At 38.1% G+C, this 19,526-nt stretch overlaps 1 protein-coding gene across 1 annotated transcript in view; it reads right to left on the bottom strand.

Annotated features, from left to right (window-relative positions):
• The window catches only part of trhde (thyrotropin releasing hormone degrading enzyme), a 315,571-nt gene that overhangs the window by 101,218 nt on the left and 194,827 nt on the right, over nt 1-19,526 (bottom strand). Inside the window, exon 7 of the mRNA XM_002939942.5 lies at nt 13,369-13,434. Within this exon, the coding sequence (XP_002939988.3) occupies nt 13,369-13,434 (66 nt within the window). The remainder of the gene's footprint in view (nt 1-13,368; nt 13,435-19,526) is intronic.

Here is a 19,526-nt window from a genome sequence, read left to right as displayed (position 1 = left end):
GGCAGCCATTCAAAGGAGAAAAGGCACAGGCACATAGCAGATAACAGATAAAGCCCCATTATATTCTACAGAGCTTATCTGTTATCTGCTATGTAACCTGTGCCTTTTCTCCTTTTTTCCAGGTTGAATGGCTGCCCCCATGGCTATACAGCAGCTTATTTATATAAGCTATAGTACTGTTACTTTAGCAAATACACAACTTTACTTGTGCAGGGTAACAGTACAGTAACAATACTTTAATACACTTTAATTTTTGGCATTACTGTTCCTTTAACTCTGTTTCTCTGTAGCAACTAGCAACAACTGAAGTGGTGAGTTCTACCTGGATCTTAAAGAATTACATTGGGTCTGGGTTGGGTATCATACATAAAAGCCCAACAGAATGCAAGAATCTTAAAGGGGTTGTAAATCCAATCATAACGCTCTCACACTGTACCCCTTGGTTTTGTTACAAAAACTTCATTATAAATGCAAAAGAATCAACCAATGAGAATGGTGATGCCCAGCACTGTGTCAGGCATCTTGCTGTTATCTTTCATATAAAGATAATTATGCCATTTTCCCCCCTTCATTATATGGAAGGGGAAATCATGGAGATAAAGGACAGATTTGTTTAGTGATAGGAAACTGTGCTTAATGCTTCCAACTCCAATTCCAGGAACAAAGAGGATTTTGCTGGATTTCTTCTCCTCCTTTAACCCACTCACCCCCTTACCGTTTGAATTTATTTTTGCTGTGTCATGCGCAGTATCCCAAACCCAGAACAAAAGCCAAGATCCCAGTCGGAGCTCACTCTTCTGCTTATAACAGCCACCTTTCACTTTAGGAGGAGCCCTACACTACTCAGGTGCTGCCAGGACTTAATGTGAGAGAATCAGGGCAAGTGTTGTGGGCAGGCAAGGGAACCTAGCGTTTAAGCAAAGTTAGAGAGAGGAGACAAAGGTGGAACAGGCCGAGGTCAAATCCGGTCAGGCAATGAGGTACAAAGTTGAGATCCAAAAGGCTTAATCAGGCGAAAGGTCAGTACAGGTGGCAAACAGTGAAGTCAAGGTTAGACAAGGGTCAAAACACGAAGGAATAATCAGAATAAACACTGGAAGGAACTAGGAAGCAGAACCGAAGTTGGGCGACGAAATTATGCACAGGTGCCTTTAAATATCTGAATTTTGCACCATGAGTTGCACCAAGTTTAAAAAGAAGTGCTCTATTAACAGATGTGTTTTGAAAAAAAACATGTTTTCCCATGATGGTATTCCTTTAAGGAAAAGCAGCTTACAGCAATAAAAGTGACATAAGTACAATATGTGCAGGTCAGTAACAATTTTAGGGATTAAAATGTTTTTGGAGAACTAAACCCTACCCCCCCAAGCTTTTATACTTTATATAAAAAGTTTAAAAGTTATCGCCAAGACTTTTGCTTTGGAAAGTGTATTTTCTATGAATATTTACTGAAAATATTTATTAAAATACCAGTGAGCTGTAATGTCTATTGACTGATTTTATGTTTTTCCACTTCATATTCATTGCATTATCTAACAATCATGAGAGTGGTGTAAATCAATAAAACCCTAGTGATATTTATTTCTTTTGGCTGAAAACTGAACAGGTCCTTTATATTCAATTTCCTGTACAGAAAATAGGAATCATTCAAAATGATTTTCCCTGACTGAAAAGATATACATAACGCTAGTAAGTAAAAGTGCCAGCAATTAATTCAGACTAGTGCACAGGTATAGACAACAGTATGAATTAAAAAAAAACCTTTCTATTCTGTGACAGTAAAGGAAAAGTTGTTACTTTCAGGTTCACCAACAAGTAAAAGTATGTGTGTCTGAATGAAATGTGTAATACTTAATAAATTTGGAAAAAAGTTAGTTACTTTTGTGCTGCTAAAGGAAAGTTCAATAAAACGGTTACTCTCCCTCATTTCTGTCACTAATCAGTACTTTTGTCATCCTTCATGCTTGAGATTGCAAGGGTCATTTACAACTGCAAGTTGGGGGCCCAAACAGTTCCTTGCAGACAGTCAAAACCCCATTCATTTAAGGTACTTGCATCAACTTGCACACTCCATGCATTTCTGTATAGTTTTATTCGGCACCTCCTGCCTCATGTTCTCAATAGTGATGCGCGAATCTGTCCTGTTTTGCTTTGCCGAAAAATTTGCAAATCTTTCAAAAGATCCGCGAAAACGGCAAAATTGTCGTATGCGACTATTCTTTTGACACCCACGACTATTCTTGCGACAATTTTTGGACGCACGACTATTCTTGCAACAATTTTTGGACCTGTGGCAAATTTTTCTGCAGCAAATTTTTTCATCCGTTTCATCTGCCAATGGCAAAACGCGGAAATTCACAGCGAATCCATGCCTGGCAAACATTTCTCCCATCACTAAAGTGCTGCTGTGCATTTTGATGCATGGGAACCCTACAACTACTGGCACCTCCAAACTAGACGGCAGCTCCTGGGTTCCCTATTGTCCTACTTCAACTGTTGCAGTACATTTTTGTCTAAAGAATTGTCATTTTGCCAGGGAGCATTAACTGCAACTGTGTCAGGCACAACTCACCCTAGCGACTGCAACAATGCTGGCAATCTTGTGAAAAACACTGCATTGTGGGGAAAAAAACAATTATTGCACTTGCAATTGCACCTTGCTCAATGCAATTGTGGTTGTAAATTATCCCTTATATTTATTTTATTTTTATAAGTGAACTTGGGGTTATATTTATTTTAGTTTGCGCTTTGGGTCCCACGGGAGAAAAGCGCTTTACAAATGTTGTTGTAGTTTAAATTACTGTTTAATCCCCCTGCCCCCCAAAAGGTCACAATAACTTTATATTTTAGTACAAAATCAGCTAACTGTCTTTAATTTATGGAAATAAATAGAGATATGGGATGTGGTAACTCGAATTATGAGACGGCCATCTTCCATAGACTCCATTTACACATTTTAAAAAATTATTTCCTTTTCCTCTGTAATAATAAAACAGTACCTTGTACTTAATCCCGACTAAGGTTTAATCAATGTTAATTGGAGGCAAAACAATCCTATTGGGTTTATTTAATATTTACATTCATTTTTAGTAGACTTAAAGTATAGTGATCCAAATTACAGAAAGACCCCTTATCCAGAAAACCCCAGGTCCAGAGCATTCTTGATAACAGGTCTCATACCTGTATAACAATTAGCTGCATCATGTCAAAGGATCAAACGATTCAAACTTGGTTAATTGTTATACGTATATTTAATACTGATGGATGAAATATGTTTGAATTAGTTATGTAGGACTTAACATGCACTCATTTATACTGATCTGGGGCAGAAGTGGAAGATCACTAAGAGGCTAAGGGGCATAAAAGCAACAGAGGGCAGACAAAAAGGGTGGACCCCCCACTGGTAGCGGTGGTTACCGCTGCTTCCTAGCTTGTGTGTCTCAATGACACTGTTAGGCTTTGTTGGGGTTTGATCCCAGGACCTCCTTGTTGTTGGCTGTTCTCCCTAACCATTGAGCCAGGAGAGCAGCCAGCAAGAGGTGATTGCTTGGTGTTTCCATTCACCTGTATCCTGGGATTCGTGACATCACCACAGCAGCCTTATTGGCTAGGTGGGGTCAGCCAATCATGACTGACTCTGCCCTATTTACGCCCAGCCCTCTTCACACACTTTGCCTGAACATTGGTTAACGTTAAGCACTGTGGCTTGTCCCTAGTTTGTGTTTCCTGTTCTGTCTCCTTGTCTTGCTTTTTTTGCTTCCTTGCTCCTTGGTTCCTTTGTCTTGCTTCCTTGCTATTTTGTTTTGCTTCCTTGCTCCTTGGTTCCTTTGTCTTGCTTCCTTGCTTCTTTGCTCCTTTGTTTTGCTTCCTTGTTCCTTTGCTCCTTTGTTTTGCTTCCTTGCTTCTTTGCTCCTTTGTTTTGCTTCCTTGCTCTTTTGCTCCCTGGCTACTTTGTCTTGCTCCTTGCTCCTGATCTTTGCCTTTGCTCCTGATCTTGCTCCTTTGTCTTGCCTTCCCTCCTGATCTTTACATTTGCTCCTGGCTTCACCGCCCTTGTCCTGTCTTGTCAAGTCTACACCCGCTCCATCCCGTCCTGTCTGCTCCTGTCCAGTCTACGCCTGCTCCGTCCCATCCTGTCTAGTCTTCGCCCTCTCCGTCCCGTCCCATTCCATCCTGTCTAGTCTACACCCGCTCCTTCCCGTCCCATCCTGTCTGCTCCTGTCTAGTCTACACCCGCTCCGTCCCTTCCTGACCTGTCTAGTTTACTCCCACCCATCCCGTCCTGTCCTGTCCAGTCTACACCCACTCTGTCCCGTTCTGTCCTGTCTGGTCCTGTCCGGTCTGCACCCGCTCTGTCCTGTAACAGCCCCTGCCTCAAGGACTCACCTTCCCATCTCCCACTCGTAACAGACACACAAGTTATATGGTGGGTAGAGGGCTGGAATAGGGACACCTCCAAATACAGGCAGTATTGTATTCATGAGGGTGATTGCATGTTTCTTTGCTATGCAGAGCTCAGAAAACAATTGTAATTCTTTAAAGCAGATATACACTCTGTCTTCCTGTTCATAAATGACCCTAATGTGCAGAAATCAGTATTTTTTAAAAATGGCTGCAAGTAAATCTATTATCAATTTTCATGTAATAAAATATAGAACTATATAATATAGAAATACACATATTTATACCGATGCTATATAATTTGGCCATGTTCCTTTATTTTCATGTAGGCTGGCTTAAGTCATGATCAATATATTTTGAAAAAGCTGATCTCTGCTCGTGCCTACTACACAAGTGAATTCTTGCATTCCTTAGTGACTTCAAACTAAGTGATCAGTCTAATATAGAGTTGAAAACAGGGTGGTGGTAAAATATCAGATGTTGGCATTAACCCTTTAAGTGCCAGCCGAATTCGTCATTTCAGTTCCCCCCAGTGCCAGACGTTTTGTGAACATTCTGTGCTCTCTCAATGTAGGGGCTTTTACTGGGGGCAGGGTTAAGTTTAGGTAGGCAAACTATATATTGTTTTTTTCAGGAGAACCTGAGCTTTCCAAATCTACCTGAGTTTTTGTGTATTTCCACTTCTGGAACAAGATTTAGAGCTTGAAATACAAAAAAAAAAAGAAAAAATGCTATTTTTCATGATATAAGGATTTCTACCAGAAACACATTTTATTTTATGGACAAAAATTCAACTGATTTGGAAAGCCTCATGTCTCCCGAACGTGCCAATACCTGATATGTATAGTTTTATTGAGATTTCTGACTTCTATAGATCAAAAACTCCCAGCAGTAAATTACTAAATTTTCAAAGCATTACAGCAGAATACGGCATACTTTACATTCCAAAGCCAAAAATCCTGGAACATTAGGTTTACCCCAGGAAACCATACATTTTTGAAAACTACACATTCTGACGAATCCGAAATGGGTAACTATGTCTTCCAACTCCTAAGTACCAAACGGCAATGCTTTACTGAATTTAGCATTTTCTATAAAAAATTATGAAAATTCTAAAAAATCACCTCAAATCTTCCATTTTCAAGCACCTTATCTCCCACATAACATTAGGTACGAAGAAAAAACACCCTAAATATGAAAGCCAGGGGTCCACTGAACAGTTTGATGCCCATTGTGCATAGGATCACCGATGTATCTGGAATTTAGAGACCCCAAAAGGAAGTTAGTACATACAAATTGCCCAGGAGATCTCTTTAGCTACTGAAAATTCAACACATTTACTGCATTTTCTGTAGGGTAAAAACACAAAAAAATACATTGACCCCCCAAAATCATATATTTTTGGAAAGTACACATTCGGACGAATTCAAAATTGGTACCCATGTCTTTCTACTCCAAACTACTGAGTCGCAATTCTTTCCCAAAATTGCCAGTTTTGATGAAATACCTAAAAATCACATCAAATCTTCCACTTTCAAGCACCTTATCTCCCACATAACATTAGGTACCAAAAGAACACACCCTAAATATGAAAGCCAAGGGTCCGCTGAACAGTTTGATGCCCATTGTGCATAGGAACACCAATGTATCTGGCATTTAGAGACCCCATAAGGAAGTTAGTGCATACAAATTGCCCAGGAGATCTCTTTAGCTACTGAAAATTCAATACGTTTACTGCATTTTCTGTGGGGTAAAAACCCAAAAAAATACATTGACCCCCCAAAACCATATATTTTTGGAAAGTACACATTCGGGCGAATTCAAAATTGGTACCCATGTCATTCTACTCCAAACTACAGAGTCGCAGTGCTTTCCCAAAATTGCTAGTTTTGGTGAAATACCTGAAAATCACATCAAATCTTCCAGTTTCAAGCACCATATCTCCCACATAACATTAGGTACCAAGAAAACACACCCAAAATATGAAAGCCTAGGGTCCGCTGAACAGTTTGATGCCCATTGTGCATAGGATCAGCACTGTATCTGGCATTTAGAGACCCCATAAGGACGTCCGTGCATAGAGATTGCCCCAGAGGTCTCTTTAGCTACTGAAAATTCAACACGTTTACTGCATTTTCTGTGGGGTAAAAACACAAAAAAAATACATTGACCCCCCAAAACCATATATTTTTGGAAAGTACACATTCGGGCAAATTCAAAATTGGTACCCATGTCATTCTACTCCAAACTACAGAGTCGCAGTGCTTTCCCAAAATTGCTAGTTTTGGTGAAATACCTGAAAATCACATCAAATCTTCCACTTTCAAGCACCTTATCTTCCACATAACATTAGCTACCAAGAAAACACACCCGAAATATGAAAGCCTAGGGTCCGCTGAACAGTTTGATGCCCATTGTGCATAGGATCAGCACTGTATCTGGCATTTAGAGACCCCATAAGGACGTCAGTGCATAGAGATTGCCCCAGAGGTCTCTTTAGCTACTGAAAATTCAACACGTTTACTGCATTTTCTGTGGGGTAAAAACACAAAAAAATACATTGACCCCCCAAAACCATATATTTTTGGAAAGTACACATTCGGGCGAATTCAAAATTGGTACCCATGTCTTTCTACTCCAAACTACAGAGTCGCAGTGCTTTCCCAAAATTGCTAGTTGTGGTGAAATACCTGAAAATCACATCAAATCTTCCACTTTCAAGCACCATATCTCCCACATAACATTAGGTACCAAGAAAACACACCCTAAATATGAAAGCCAAGGGTCCGCTGAACAGTTTGATGCCCATTGTGCATAGGATCAGCACTGTATCTGGCATTTAGAGACCCCATAAGGATGTCAGTGCATAGAGATTGCCCGAGAGGTCTCTTTAGCTACTGAAAATTCAACACGTTTACTGCATTTTCTGTGGGGTAAAAACACAAAAAAATACATTGACCCCCCAAAACCATATATTTTTGGAAAGTACACATTCGGGCGAATTCAAAATTGGTACCCATGTCTTTCTACTCCAAACTACAGAGTCGCAGTGCTTTCCCAAAATTGCTAGTTTTGGTGAAATACCTGAAAAACACATCAAATCTTCCACTTTCAAGCACCTTATCTCCCACATAACATTAGGTACCAAGAAAACACACCCGAAATATGAAAGCCTAGGGTCCGCTGAACAGTTTGATGCCCATTGTGCATAGGATCAGCACTGTATCTGGCATTTAGAGACCCCATAAGGACGTCAGTGCATAGAGATTGCCCCAGAGGTCTCTTTAGCTACTGAAAATTCAACACGTTTACTGCATTTTCTGTGGGGTAAAAACACAAAAAAATACATTGACCCCCTAAAACCATATATTTTTGGAAAGTACACATTCGGGCGAATTCAAAATTGGTACCCATGTCTTTCTACTCCAAACTACAGAGTCGCAGTGCTTTCCCAAAATTGCTAGTTTTGGTGAAATACCTGAAAATCACATCAAATCTTCCACTTTCAAGCACCATATCTCCCACATAACATTAGGTACCAAGAAAACACACCCTAAATATGAAAGCCAAGGGTCCGCTGAACAGTTTGATGCCCATTGTGCATAGGATCAGCACTGTATCTGGCATTTAGAGACCCCATAAGGATGTCAGTGCATAGAGATTGCCCCAGAGGTCTCTTTAGCTACTGAAAATTCAACACGATTACTGCATTTTCTGTGGGGTAAAAACACACAAAAATACATTGACCCCCCAAAACCATATATTTTTGGAAAGTACACATTCGGGCGAATTCAAAATTGGTACCCATGTCTTTCTACTCCAAACTACAGAGTCGCAGTGCTTTCCCAAAATTGCTAGTTTTGGTGAAATACCTGAAAATCACATCAAATCTTCCAGTTTCAAGCACCATATCTCCCACATAACATTAGGTACCAAGAAAACACACCCTCAAATATGAAAGCCAAGGGTCCGCTGAACAGTTTGATGCCCATTGTGCATAGGATCAGCACTGTATCTGGCATTTAGAGACCCCATAAGGACGTCAGTGCATAGAGATTGCCCCAGAGGTCTCTTTAGCTACTGAAAATTCAACACGATTACTGCATTTTCTGTGGGGTAAAAACACACAAAAATACATTGACCCCCCAAAACCATATATTTTTGGAAAGTACACATTCGGGCGAATTCAAAATTGGTACCCATGTCTTTCTACTCCAAACTACAGAGTCGCAGTACTTTCCCAAAATTGCTAGTTTTGGTGAAATACCTGAAAATCACATCAAATCTTCCACTTTCAAGCACCATATCTCCCACATAACATTAGGTACGAAGAAAACACACCCTAAATATGAAAACCAAGGGTCCGCTGAACAGTTTGATGCCCATTGTGCATAGGATCACTGATGTATCTGGCATTTAGAGACCCCAAAAGGAAGTTAGTGCATACAAAGTGTATACACTGCAATATAAGCTACCGGCATGTGCATTATGCGGCATAAGACCCCCTAACAGTAAGGAGACCCTAGAAAATTATACATTTTCCGAAAGTACACAATCTGACAAAACAAAAATGGGTAAATACATCTTTCTACTGCAAACTACCAAACTACAAAGCTATGCTAAACAGAACGATTTTTTTGACATTTCTGAAAATTGTCACAAAGCTTGCATTTTACCCCATTATGTACCCCACATTTTGTACCGTATCAACATAAAACATTCTAAATATGAACGCCAGGGGTCTACTGAACAGTTTGATGCCCTATATGCATAGATTTACCAAACTATGTGGGGTACAGGGGCACCCAAGTAAAAATAGTGCATATGAATTTTCACATAAGATGCTTCGGCTCATGCAGTTTTTGCACCCGGTATGTGTATTATGTGCCATACGACCACCTAACAGTAAGGAGACCCTAGAAAACCATATATTTTCTGAAAGTACACATTCTGACAAAACAAAAATGGGTAAATACATCTTTCTACTACAAACTACCAAACTACAAAGCTATGCTAAACAGAACGGTTTTTATGACATTTCTGAAAATTGTCACAAAGCTTGCATTTTACCCCATTATTTACCCCCACATTTTGTACCGTATCAACATAAAACATTCTAAATATGAACGCCAGGGGTCTACTGAACAGTTTGATGCCCTATATGCATAGATTTACCAAACTATGTGGGGTACAGGGGCACCCAAGTAAAAATAGTGCATATGAATTTTCACATAAGATGCTTCGGCTCATGCAGTTTTTGCACCCGGTATGTGTATTATGTGCCATACGACCACCTAACAGTAAGGAGACCCTAGAAAACCATATATTTTCTGAAAGTACACATTCTGACAAAACAAAAATGGGTAAATACATCTTTCTACTACAAACTACCAAACTACAAAGCTATGCTAAACAGAACGGTTTTTATGACATTTCTGAAAATTGTCACAAAGCTTGCATTTTACCCCATTATGTACCCCCACATTTTGTACCGTATCAACATAAAACATTCTAAATATGAACGCCAGGGGTCTACTGAATAGTTTGATGCCCTATATGCATAGATTTACCAAACTATGTGGGGTACAGGGGCACCCAAGTAAAAATAGTGCATATGAATTTTCACATAAGATGCTTCGGCTCATGCAGTTTTTGCACCCGGTATGTGTATTATGTGCCATACGACCACCTAACAGTAAGGAGACCCTAGAAAACCATATATTTTCCGAAAGTACACATTCTGACAAAACAAAAATGGGTAAATACATCTTTCTACTACAAACTACCAAACTACAAAGCTATGCTAAACAGAACGGTTTTTATGACATTTCTGAAAATTGTCACAAAGCTTGCATTTTACCCCATTATGTACCCCCACATTTTGTACCGTATCAACATAAAACATTCTAAATATGAACGCCAGGGGTCTACTGAACAGTTTGATGCCCTATATGCATAGATTTACCAAACTATGTGGGGTACAGGGGCACCCAAGTAAAAATAGTGCATATGAATTTTCACATAAGATGCTTCGGCTCATGCAGTTTTTGCACCCGGTATGTGTATTATGTGCCATACGACCACCTAACAGTAAGGAGACCCTAGAAAACCATATATTTTCCGAAAGTACACATTCTGACAAAACAAAAATGGGTAAATACATCTTTCTACTACAAACTACCAAACTACAAAGCTATGCTAAACAGAACGGTTTTTATGACATTTCTGAAAATTGTCACAAAGCTTGCATTTTACCCCATTATGTACCCCCACATTTTGTACCGTATCAACATAAAACATTCTAAATATGAACGCCAGGGGTCTACTGAACAGTTTGATGCCCTATATGCATAGATTTACCAAACTATGTGGGGTACAGGGGCACCCAAGTAAAAATAGTGCATATGAATTTTCACATAAGATGCTTCGGCTCATGCAGTTTTTGCACCCGGTATGTGTATTATGTGCCATACGACCACCTAACAGTAAGGAGACCCTAGAAAACCATATATTTTCCGAAAGTACACATTCTGACAAAACAAAAATGGGTAAATACATCTTTCTACTACAAACTACCAAACTACAAAGCTATGCTAAACAGAACGGTTTTTATGACATTTCTGAAAATTGTCACAAAGCTTGCATTTTACCCCATTATGTACCCCCACATTTTGTACCGTATCAACATAAAACATTCTAAATATGAACGCCAGGGGTCTACTGAACAGTTTGATGCCCTATATGCATAGATTTACCAAACTATGTGGGGTACAGGGGCACCCAAGTAAAAATAGTGCATATGAATTTTCACATAAGATGCTTCGGCTCATGCAGTTTTTGCACCCGGTATGTGTATTATGTGCCATACGACCACCTAACAGTAAAGACACCCTAGAAACCCATATATTTTCCGAAAGTACACATTCTGACAAAACAAAAATGGGTAAATAAAACTTTCTACTGCAAACTACCAAATTACAAAGCTATGCTAAACAGAACTGTTTTTGTGACATTTCTGAAAATCGTCACAAAGCTTGCATGTTGCCCCATTATGTACCCCACATTTAGTAACGTACCAACATAAAACACTCTAAGTATGAACGCCACTAGTCTACTGAACAGTTTGATGCCCAATATGAATAGATTTACCAAACTATGTGGGGTACAGAGGATGCCAAATTGAAATACAGCAGACAAAATGTCCATGTGCAAAGACAAGTAACAAAGAACAATGTAAAAAGCAATAAAATTGATAAAGATAAAAAAAATCACTAAAATCATTTTTTTTTTTTTTTGCCTAATAATATCTGCGGGCAGAATAACCGTTTGAGTATTTTGGCTAGGGCAAATAAGTTTTACAGACAAAGTCAAGCAAACAACAACTATGCATAACTGAAAATGCTATAAAATGGCTAAACATGCAGTAAAATACCCAAAAATCCACCAAAATCACAGAAAATGTAGTAGAAACACCAAAATAATACACAAAAGGTATTGCGCAGTGCGGTTAGCGAATACACTATCCGCAATGGCAATAAAACATTTTTTTCAGGCAAGAATAAAAACGATGCGATTAGAAAAAAAAAAATAATTACAAAATTACATAAGTGTGTAAGTGTGTGTGTACATGTGTGTAAAATGTGTTTTGTGTGCATGTGTGCGAGTGTGCAAGCAAGTGTGAGTTTCTCTAAGTGCTGTAAGTGATAAATGTTTGAAAACCTCCCAAAAATGCATGTGTGTGGGTGTAAGTGTGAGTATAAGTGTGTATTTGTGTAATAAATGTGTGATTGTGTGTTTGTGTGTGTATTTGCCACTTACTTGGGGTCTAGAAGATCAGGATCTGCAGGAGAAACTCGATCTGGCCCAGCAGCAGTAGATCATGTGAGGGGGCGTGTCAGGAAGCAGGGGGGCCAGAGGGGGAAGCTGCGGAAGGGAGAGGAGCTGCACAGAAAGCCACGTGGATGGCAGGTATGTATCATGGGGCCCCTGGGCAATCGCTACCCAGGGGCCACTCGTTCCCCACCTCTGACTGTTGTCTGGAGGCTGGGGAACGAGTGGGGAGCGAAGGAATGGCTTGAAAAGCCATTCCTCCGCTCCCAAAACCGGAAGTGCAGCAGGACGTAGAATCTACGTTCTGTGGCACTTTGGTCCTTTGATACACAGGACGTAGATTCTACGTCCTGTGGCACTAAAAAGGTTAAAGGAACAGTAACACCAAAAAATGAAAGTGTATAAAAATAATTAATATATTATATACTATTGCTCTGCACTGGTAAAAGTTGTGCGTTTTCTTCATAAACACTACTACAGCTTATATAAATACCCTGCTGTGTAGCCATGGGGGCAGCCATTTAAATTGAAAAAAGGAGAAAAGGCACAGGTTACTAAGCAGATAACAGATAAGTAGCAGATTCCCATTGTATTCTACACAGTTTATCTGGTATCTTCTTATGTAACCTGTGCATTTTCTCCTTCTTTCAATTTAAATGGCTGCCCCCATGGCTACACAGCAACTATTTCTTGTAACTATAGTAGGGTTTCTGAAGCAAACACGCAACTTTTACCAGTGCAGGGCAACAGTACATTATATTTTAATTATTTTAAAACATTTTTATTTTTTAGTGTTACTGTTCCTTTAACATACAAGAAATGTTAATGGTGTCCCTTTAATTACATACATAATTGATTCATCTGAACAACAGGCTAACCAAAAATAGATTTGTAAATGCACATAATGAATTTCTCCAACAGATATATAACATTACTTTATGTTGGCAACAGACCATGTGAATATAGCTGACATTTTATTTATAGTGACAGTTAATATATTTTACAAGGAGATTACTTTTTTATATACTCACTTATTTAAACACCAAGCAATATACCCAAAGTCATTAACAGAGTTTTAAAATCATGAGAACCTGATTATTACGGTATGAATTAGATATAAAAGACATTTTGACTTACTTGTAGTCCTCTCTGAAACACTTTATGACCCATAAAATTAGCCAGCATTCGAATTAGGGCTGCCCCCTGTGGATAAAACATATCAGTTAGCGCTTGATGTTCATAATCTGTGAACAATTAGCTGACTATTTTTCACTATAAAATGTTAATTCTGCTGTCTCTGTTACACTATAAATATACAACAGCTCATTTTCTTCCTACAGGTGTTTTTAAAGTGAACTAAGATTTTAAGTAAATATACTGCCATAACAAATATTTTCTCTAGCAAATCATAGGCCTTATTTATTAATTTGTACAGCCTGTTCCTTTTTCCAAACTTCATATCATAGTGTAGGGGTCACTGCGTCTTGCCCCCATTGGCACTTCTTAGATTGCATATATATAGGGCAGACAAAAACAGCTAACACTATATTCATGTGAGAAACACAGTTCTTCCTTCTTCAATCTGGAGCACAAAGACCTGTGCCTAGGGTCTCCTACAGTTGCCAAGTGTGGCACACATTCTATTTGGTGAAAAAATATTTTTACCCATGTTATGTTCTTAAATGACCCAAGTGACAATAGTCTTGCAGCATTCAATCATGCCAGCCATACAACAATTTTATTTTTTCTAAAAATAAAAAGTTCACAATGACATTTAAAAATATGTAGGTTGAAAATTGCTCTTCATACCTAATCAAGAGTTTAACAAGGAGTCTCTCATTTTTATCTACAGGTAAATTGTGTTTCCTTATTTATTTCCATCTTTACTATGACCCTGCCCTTAGCATTTTTCACTTTTACTGGAAATACATTTGCATTTGTGATACTTAGATGGAGGTGCTTACTACTCTAGAGACTATCTGCTTTGTAGATTATGCAACTGACACTTAATTATCAGGAGTGACCCTCATGTATGTTGAAGGCAGGGTATTGTGGAACTATATATCTCAGGTTGAAACATCAAAACGGGTGCCAGTGGTTCTTAACAATAAACAATAACTTCTTTATTGACAGGTACATATTTGGAGATAATCTAGTTGAGGTAGCAAAATATTTAGCATATGTACTCACAAATACTCTTCAGGAGTGAGTAAGGATAACTGATAATCAACTTGCAAAAGTCTCCCCGGCTTTCAGGACTCTTTCAGGACTCTTAAGTGGAACCTAAGTAGGACAACTTCTACCCTTAGTTCTGTACACACAGGTTCCTACACTTGGGCAGTATACTCAGCACTCTAGTTCATACTAACTCTACTTGGCTCACTAGCTCGATTACTTTTATCACTCCTGGAGTGATTTAGGCATATAGCTGAAAATATCCTGCCAACTAACTAGGCCTACCTTTGCCTATCTTCTTCGCCTGCCTATCTAGGGAAAATTCCATGAATATAAGACCAAGAGTGCATGTGTACTTTGCCATAAATGCTTTCAAACAATAATATCTACTTTAACAAAGGAACAGGAGCTTAATTCCCTTCTATAACTAGCTGTCTCAGCTGTAGGTTAGGACCCACTTAGCTGCCCAAAACTTACTGTAGGTGACTGCCTAAATCACCTTTTCTATGACTGTCCTTGTTACATTTAAATAGTTTAAACAGTGCTACTACCTTCACATTCCTGCTTCTACCCACTATCTTCTCCTACCCATTGTTTTTGTTTGTTCTCAGTATATACAGTATGTCTGCAAATTCTGGTCACATAACCACTTTATATACCCTTGCTACAAACCCTCCTATATCCCTTCTTTTCACATTTTCTTCCCTGTCTTATGTTGTCTTGTACCCAGGCCCAGATTTGTGGGAAGGCCACTTAGGCTTGGGCCTGGGAAGGTGCAATGCAAGGGGAGGCATGCTGCCCAGCCGCATTTGTTTTTTTCTGGAGGACTGGGGAAATAGGCGAGCAGAAGATTTGTTTAACTCTTATGTGCTCCAATTCCTCAATGCTTCGGGACAACTTGAGGAGCGGAAGCAAGTATGGACAGGATGGGGATGGAGGAATGGTGGGGAGAAGCTGAAGAAAGGTGCAACTGTGCATTCTAGGGGGGGGGGGGGCAGGGTGAGATGTAAGGTGGCCTAGGGGCACATCAACTATAAATCCAGGGCTGCCTGTACCCTTCTCTGTACCCACATTCTAACTAACATATCCATGAATTCTTTGGTTCAAAGATAAGTTATGTCACTGCCCTAAGTAAAATCTGGCTTCCAGAATGAGACCCATTAAAACACTCTACCTACCTTCTTCCTGATTTTGAATAGTTTGTCAATACCTACGTCTTCTACTAATTCCCATGCCTGCTTATAACCCTGACACAGTCATGCCCAACTTCACCCCTGGTTAAACTCTCACACACAGTTCCTGCACTTCTTATATGATATGAAGAGATTATATGGAGAATATCATATGGCAGGTTTTAGGTGCTGAGCTTTTTATTCTATTTTTAAAAACCCACTGCAAACTGAGGTAATTGAAAATGGAAGCCACAAATGAGATCAGTTCTGTGCTTGAGCCCAGAGGTTCTAACAATAATAAATAAGCCCCTAAGAGTCAAATACATGTAAACTAGAGATGACCATAGTAATTGTAAAATAAAGATCAATCACTCTATTCTGTATTTTTGTGTAGAAACCTTTCTATTGACAAGTAAATGCAAAACATTAAGTGACCAAGCTGTTTTACTTCACATTAGACCATGTCAAGAAGCCAATTTGCAGGAGCTTATGGAAGTATTGTTAAAAATGTCAATTTGTAAAACATGCTCACATTCAAGTAAGATTGCTTGTATTCTGGACCATAGCTAATAATAGTCATAACAAGGAAAGTAATCAGGCTACAACTGTATCCCACGTGTACTGGCTAGTCATTATATAGCTACAGTTCAGTGTGTTAAGATGTGCATGTGAATAGAAACTACGCACCCAGCTGGGATTAAACTCTGTCTCAAATGGATTATTTTACTCAATTTGGTCTGTATTCAAAATCCAGCAATGTCTTAGCAAGTGAACTAAACAGTTTATTTACAAGGTAGCACACTTAAAATGAGTAAAAAAGTTAGAACTCACAATATGTAAGGGATTTTGTTGACACCTGTTTAATAATATTGTCACATAGTTTTCTAAACCATTTTAAATCTTATAAAACCTAATTAAGTTGATTTCCAAAAATCTCATTCAAGTGTCACGTACTGGTTTACAGAAAGAAAGCATACACTGAATTGTACATAATAATATGTCAGTTACTAAAATTCAAAATAATTATTAGAATCGTTCCTGCACTTATATCTATTTTAGCAAAAATTTCCCATGATCAGTTTGGTTAGTGTGTTTCTATTCAAGTGAGTTGTTTGTGGTGGTCAAAAAGTGACCACCATCCTTTTTCAAGGATAAAATAGCAACATACAGTATGGTGTGTAGTAAACATTGCTTTTTGTTACAATAATATTTCCTATGTCACTTTGTTTCCCTGATTCCCCTTCACACCTCTCTTTTCACTTCCCTTCATTTTTTCTCATGACAAATGCACTGGTCAATGGGTAATTTTTCCTACAAATTTTCACAAGCCAAAATGTGTTGAAGTCAATGATCAATGTTTTGTCTTTCACTGAATGCATTGGAGTCCATGGATGTTTTTTCTTCCACTGAATGTGCTGGAGTCAATGGCATTTTTTCCTCGTATTTTTTCTTGTTTGAATTTTTTTCTCCAGCAAAATAAAACGTATGGTGAAATTCTAGTGTAAATTTGCAAACATTATTGTAAAATGTTAATTTCCATACCAGACCAGAATTAATTTGTTTCTAACTATGACAATTCTTTAGCCAGCATACCTAAAAAAAACACTAGCTCCGTCTTGTTTACAGACCCCTTCCTTTTTCATTTGTTCAGGTGAAAGACAAGTGGTTGAAAATAGTTCAAACATTTTAAGTATTTCAATAATTATCAAGCAAACCAAATCAAATTTAATTTTTTCTTTCCTCATGGAGCAGAAAGTAATTGCAATGAAATAAGAAACATTTGTTCTTGCTTAATTGATTCCAATAGTATTTTCCAATCATTATATGCTATCTGTTGCACCTAATGAGCACGCAATGCAAGTTGAACTTCAGATGGAAGAAATGGGACAAGTCTCACGTAACCCTGCCTTCAGTTAGGTCACTAAAACTTCCTGCAAACGCTTCAGTGCAGCATATTAGCTTCTGTTTCCTCTAATTGCACAGCAATGGACTGAACATATAAGACTTGAGGTGACAGAGAGCTAAGATAGCCAGTTTGCTACTTTCAACATATTTGTTATCACTTACTGACATTAAAATTATTGCAATAAAGCCAGTAAAGAAACAGTGAAGCAATATATAAAAACTGGAGTTTGCATGCTAGGAAGAAATAATAATATACCTATTTCTATATTTTCAAAAATTAGGATGCTCCACTAAATATATAGTAGTATAGTTCACTTTGCTTTCCCACAACCACTGTGTTGAAGTTCTGGTCATGTTACAAAATGCAGACAGCCTTACAGTCAAAAAGAGGTAAATAATTCAAAAACAAGCACTTTATTATGTACTCTAAGGGGCATATTTATTATGCTGTGTAAAACTAATTCACCGAAAAAATGGAGTAAAAAGCTGTGTAAAATAAATGGAAAAGATCGCCGTCTGAATGCCGGATATTACGCCATTTTCCATAAGTTCCGGGGGAAGAAAAAACGTGTAAAAATTACGCCGATTTTATGCCATTTTTACACAGCGAAGCCTGGTGATGTGTGGCAAATTTTCTTGCCGTTTTTTAAACAGCATAATAAATATGCCCCTAAGTTGTCTATGTTACAGAGGACACTGCGGTTGCTGACCATTTAATCTGTACAGAGGGATACTGCAAGCTGTTTAAAGACAACAGATGGAGAGATTTAAAATGTATGGTAATGCAGAGTGAGCCTAATGTAGTTTCTGATCAGCCGGAGAGAACACAGTAACAGTCACTCTGACACCTCTTGATCCTTCTCTCCTTGTTATATTGTAATCTGACAGGGGACACAATTGTAAAAATTCCAGTAACAATATAACCAACTGCCAAAAATGATGGCACAAACATTACAGCTTCTAAAAGTTCATGATAAACATTGAATTCTGGTTAGATGGATGACTTGAAATTAGTGTAAATATGAAGAGCTATAACGGTTACAGAAAGTGTAGGACTACTTATTAAATAAATAGCATTTGTTATATGGACAGTGATGTTAAGTTCCACTGGGGTAGGGACTGAAGTGAAGTGATAATGCTTTATAAATAATGAATAATAATGATGATAACATGATAAATATTCCTCTGGCTGCAAGGGAATGAAAGACAATCTTTTATTTGGTTTTAATAATTTTCATTTATCTTAATTAGCAATGTGCGAATCTGTCCCACTTCGATTTGCTGAAAATTTGCAAAATGGGGTTGTCGCGTGCAACTTTTTTTACGTGGCTGCGCCGATTTTAATTAGTGAATTCTTTTGTTTTATTCCAAGCAGCTTTATCTTTATAAACCTTGTATAATAAGGCTTCATTGGCTTAATATGGGAATAATTTTAGCAAAAGTAGATAAGACCAATTTGAACTACAGTATTGGACCCCTTATCTGGAAACCCATTATCCACAAAGTTCCGAATTACAGAAACGTCATTTCCCATAGACTCCATTTTAATCAAATAATTCACATTTTTAAAAATGATTTCCCTTTCTCTGTAATAATCCATAAAAAGTTGATCCCTACTAATTAAGAATTTATCCTTAACAGAGCTAAAACAATCCTATTGGGTTTAATTTGTGTTTAAATAATTTTTTTAGCAGATTAAAGGAGATATGAATTATGGAAAGATCCCTTATCCAGAACTTCAGGTCCCGAGCATTCTGGATAACGGTTCCCATACCTGTATTTATAATTCAGTATAAAAAAAAATGTCAACCAAATAGACTACTCATCACCGGGCATTGCTGTGTAAAAAATGGCATATTTATCACAATGTTTATTGATTTTCAGTGACCATGTACCTCTGTCTAAATATCTCCCATAAAAGTAAGCTGTCGTTTGAAAATTCTGTGAGAAAATATGGTATTATTCATCCATCGTGTTTTTTTTTTTTTTTTACAGGTTTTTCTAGAGCAGCTTCTGCCAGAAGATGCCTGCATTTTTCCCATT

This window comes from Xenopus tropicalis, chromosome 3, assembly GCF_000004195.4.
Source record: "Xenopus tropicalis strain Nigerian chromosome 3, UCB_Xtro_10.0, whole genome shotgun sequence".
NCBI classification, from domain to species: Eukaryota; Metazoa; Chordata; class Amphibia; order Anura; family Pipidae; genus Xenopus; species Xenopus tropicalis.
The sequence above is the reverse complement of the archived record's forward strand: the minus strand, read 5'-3'. Positions and strand labels throughout refer to the sequence as shown.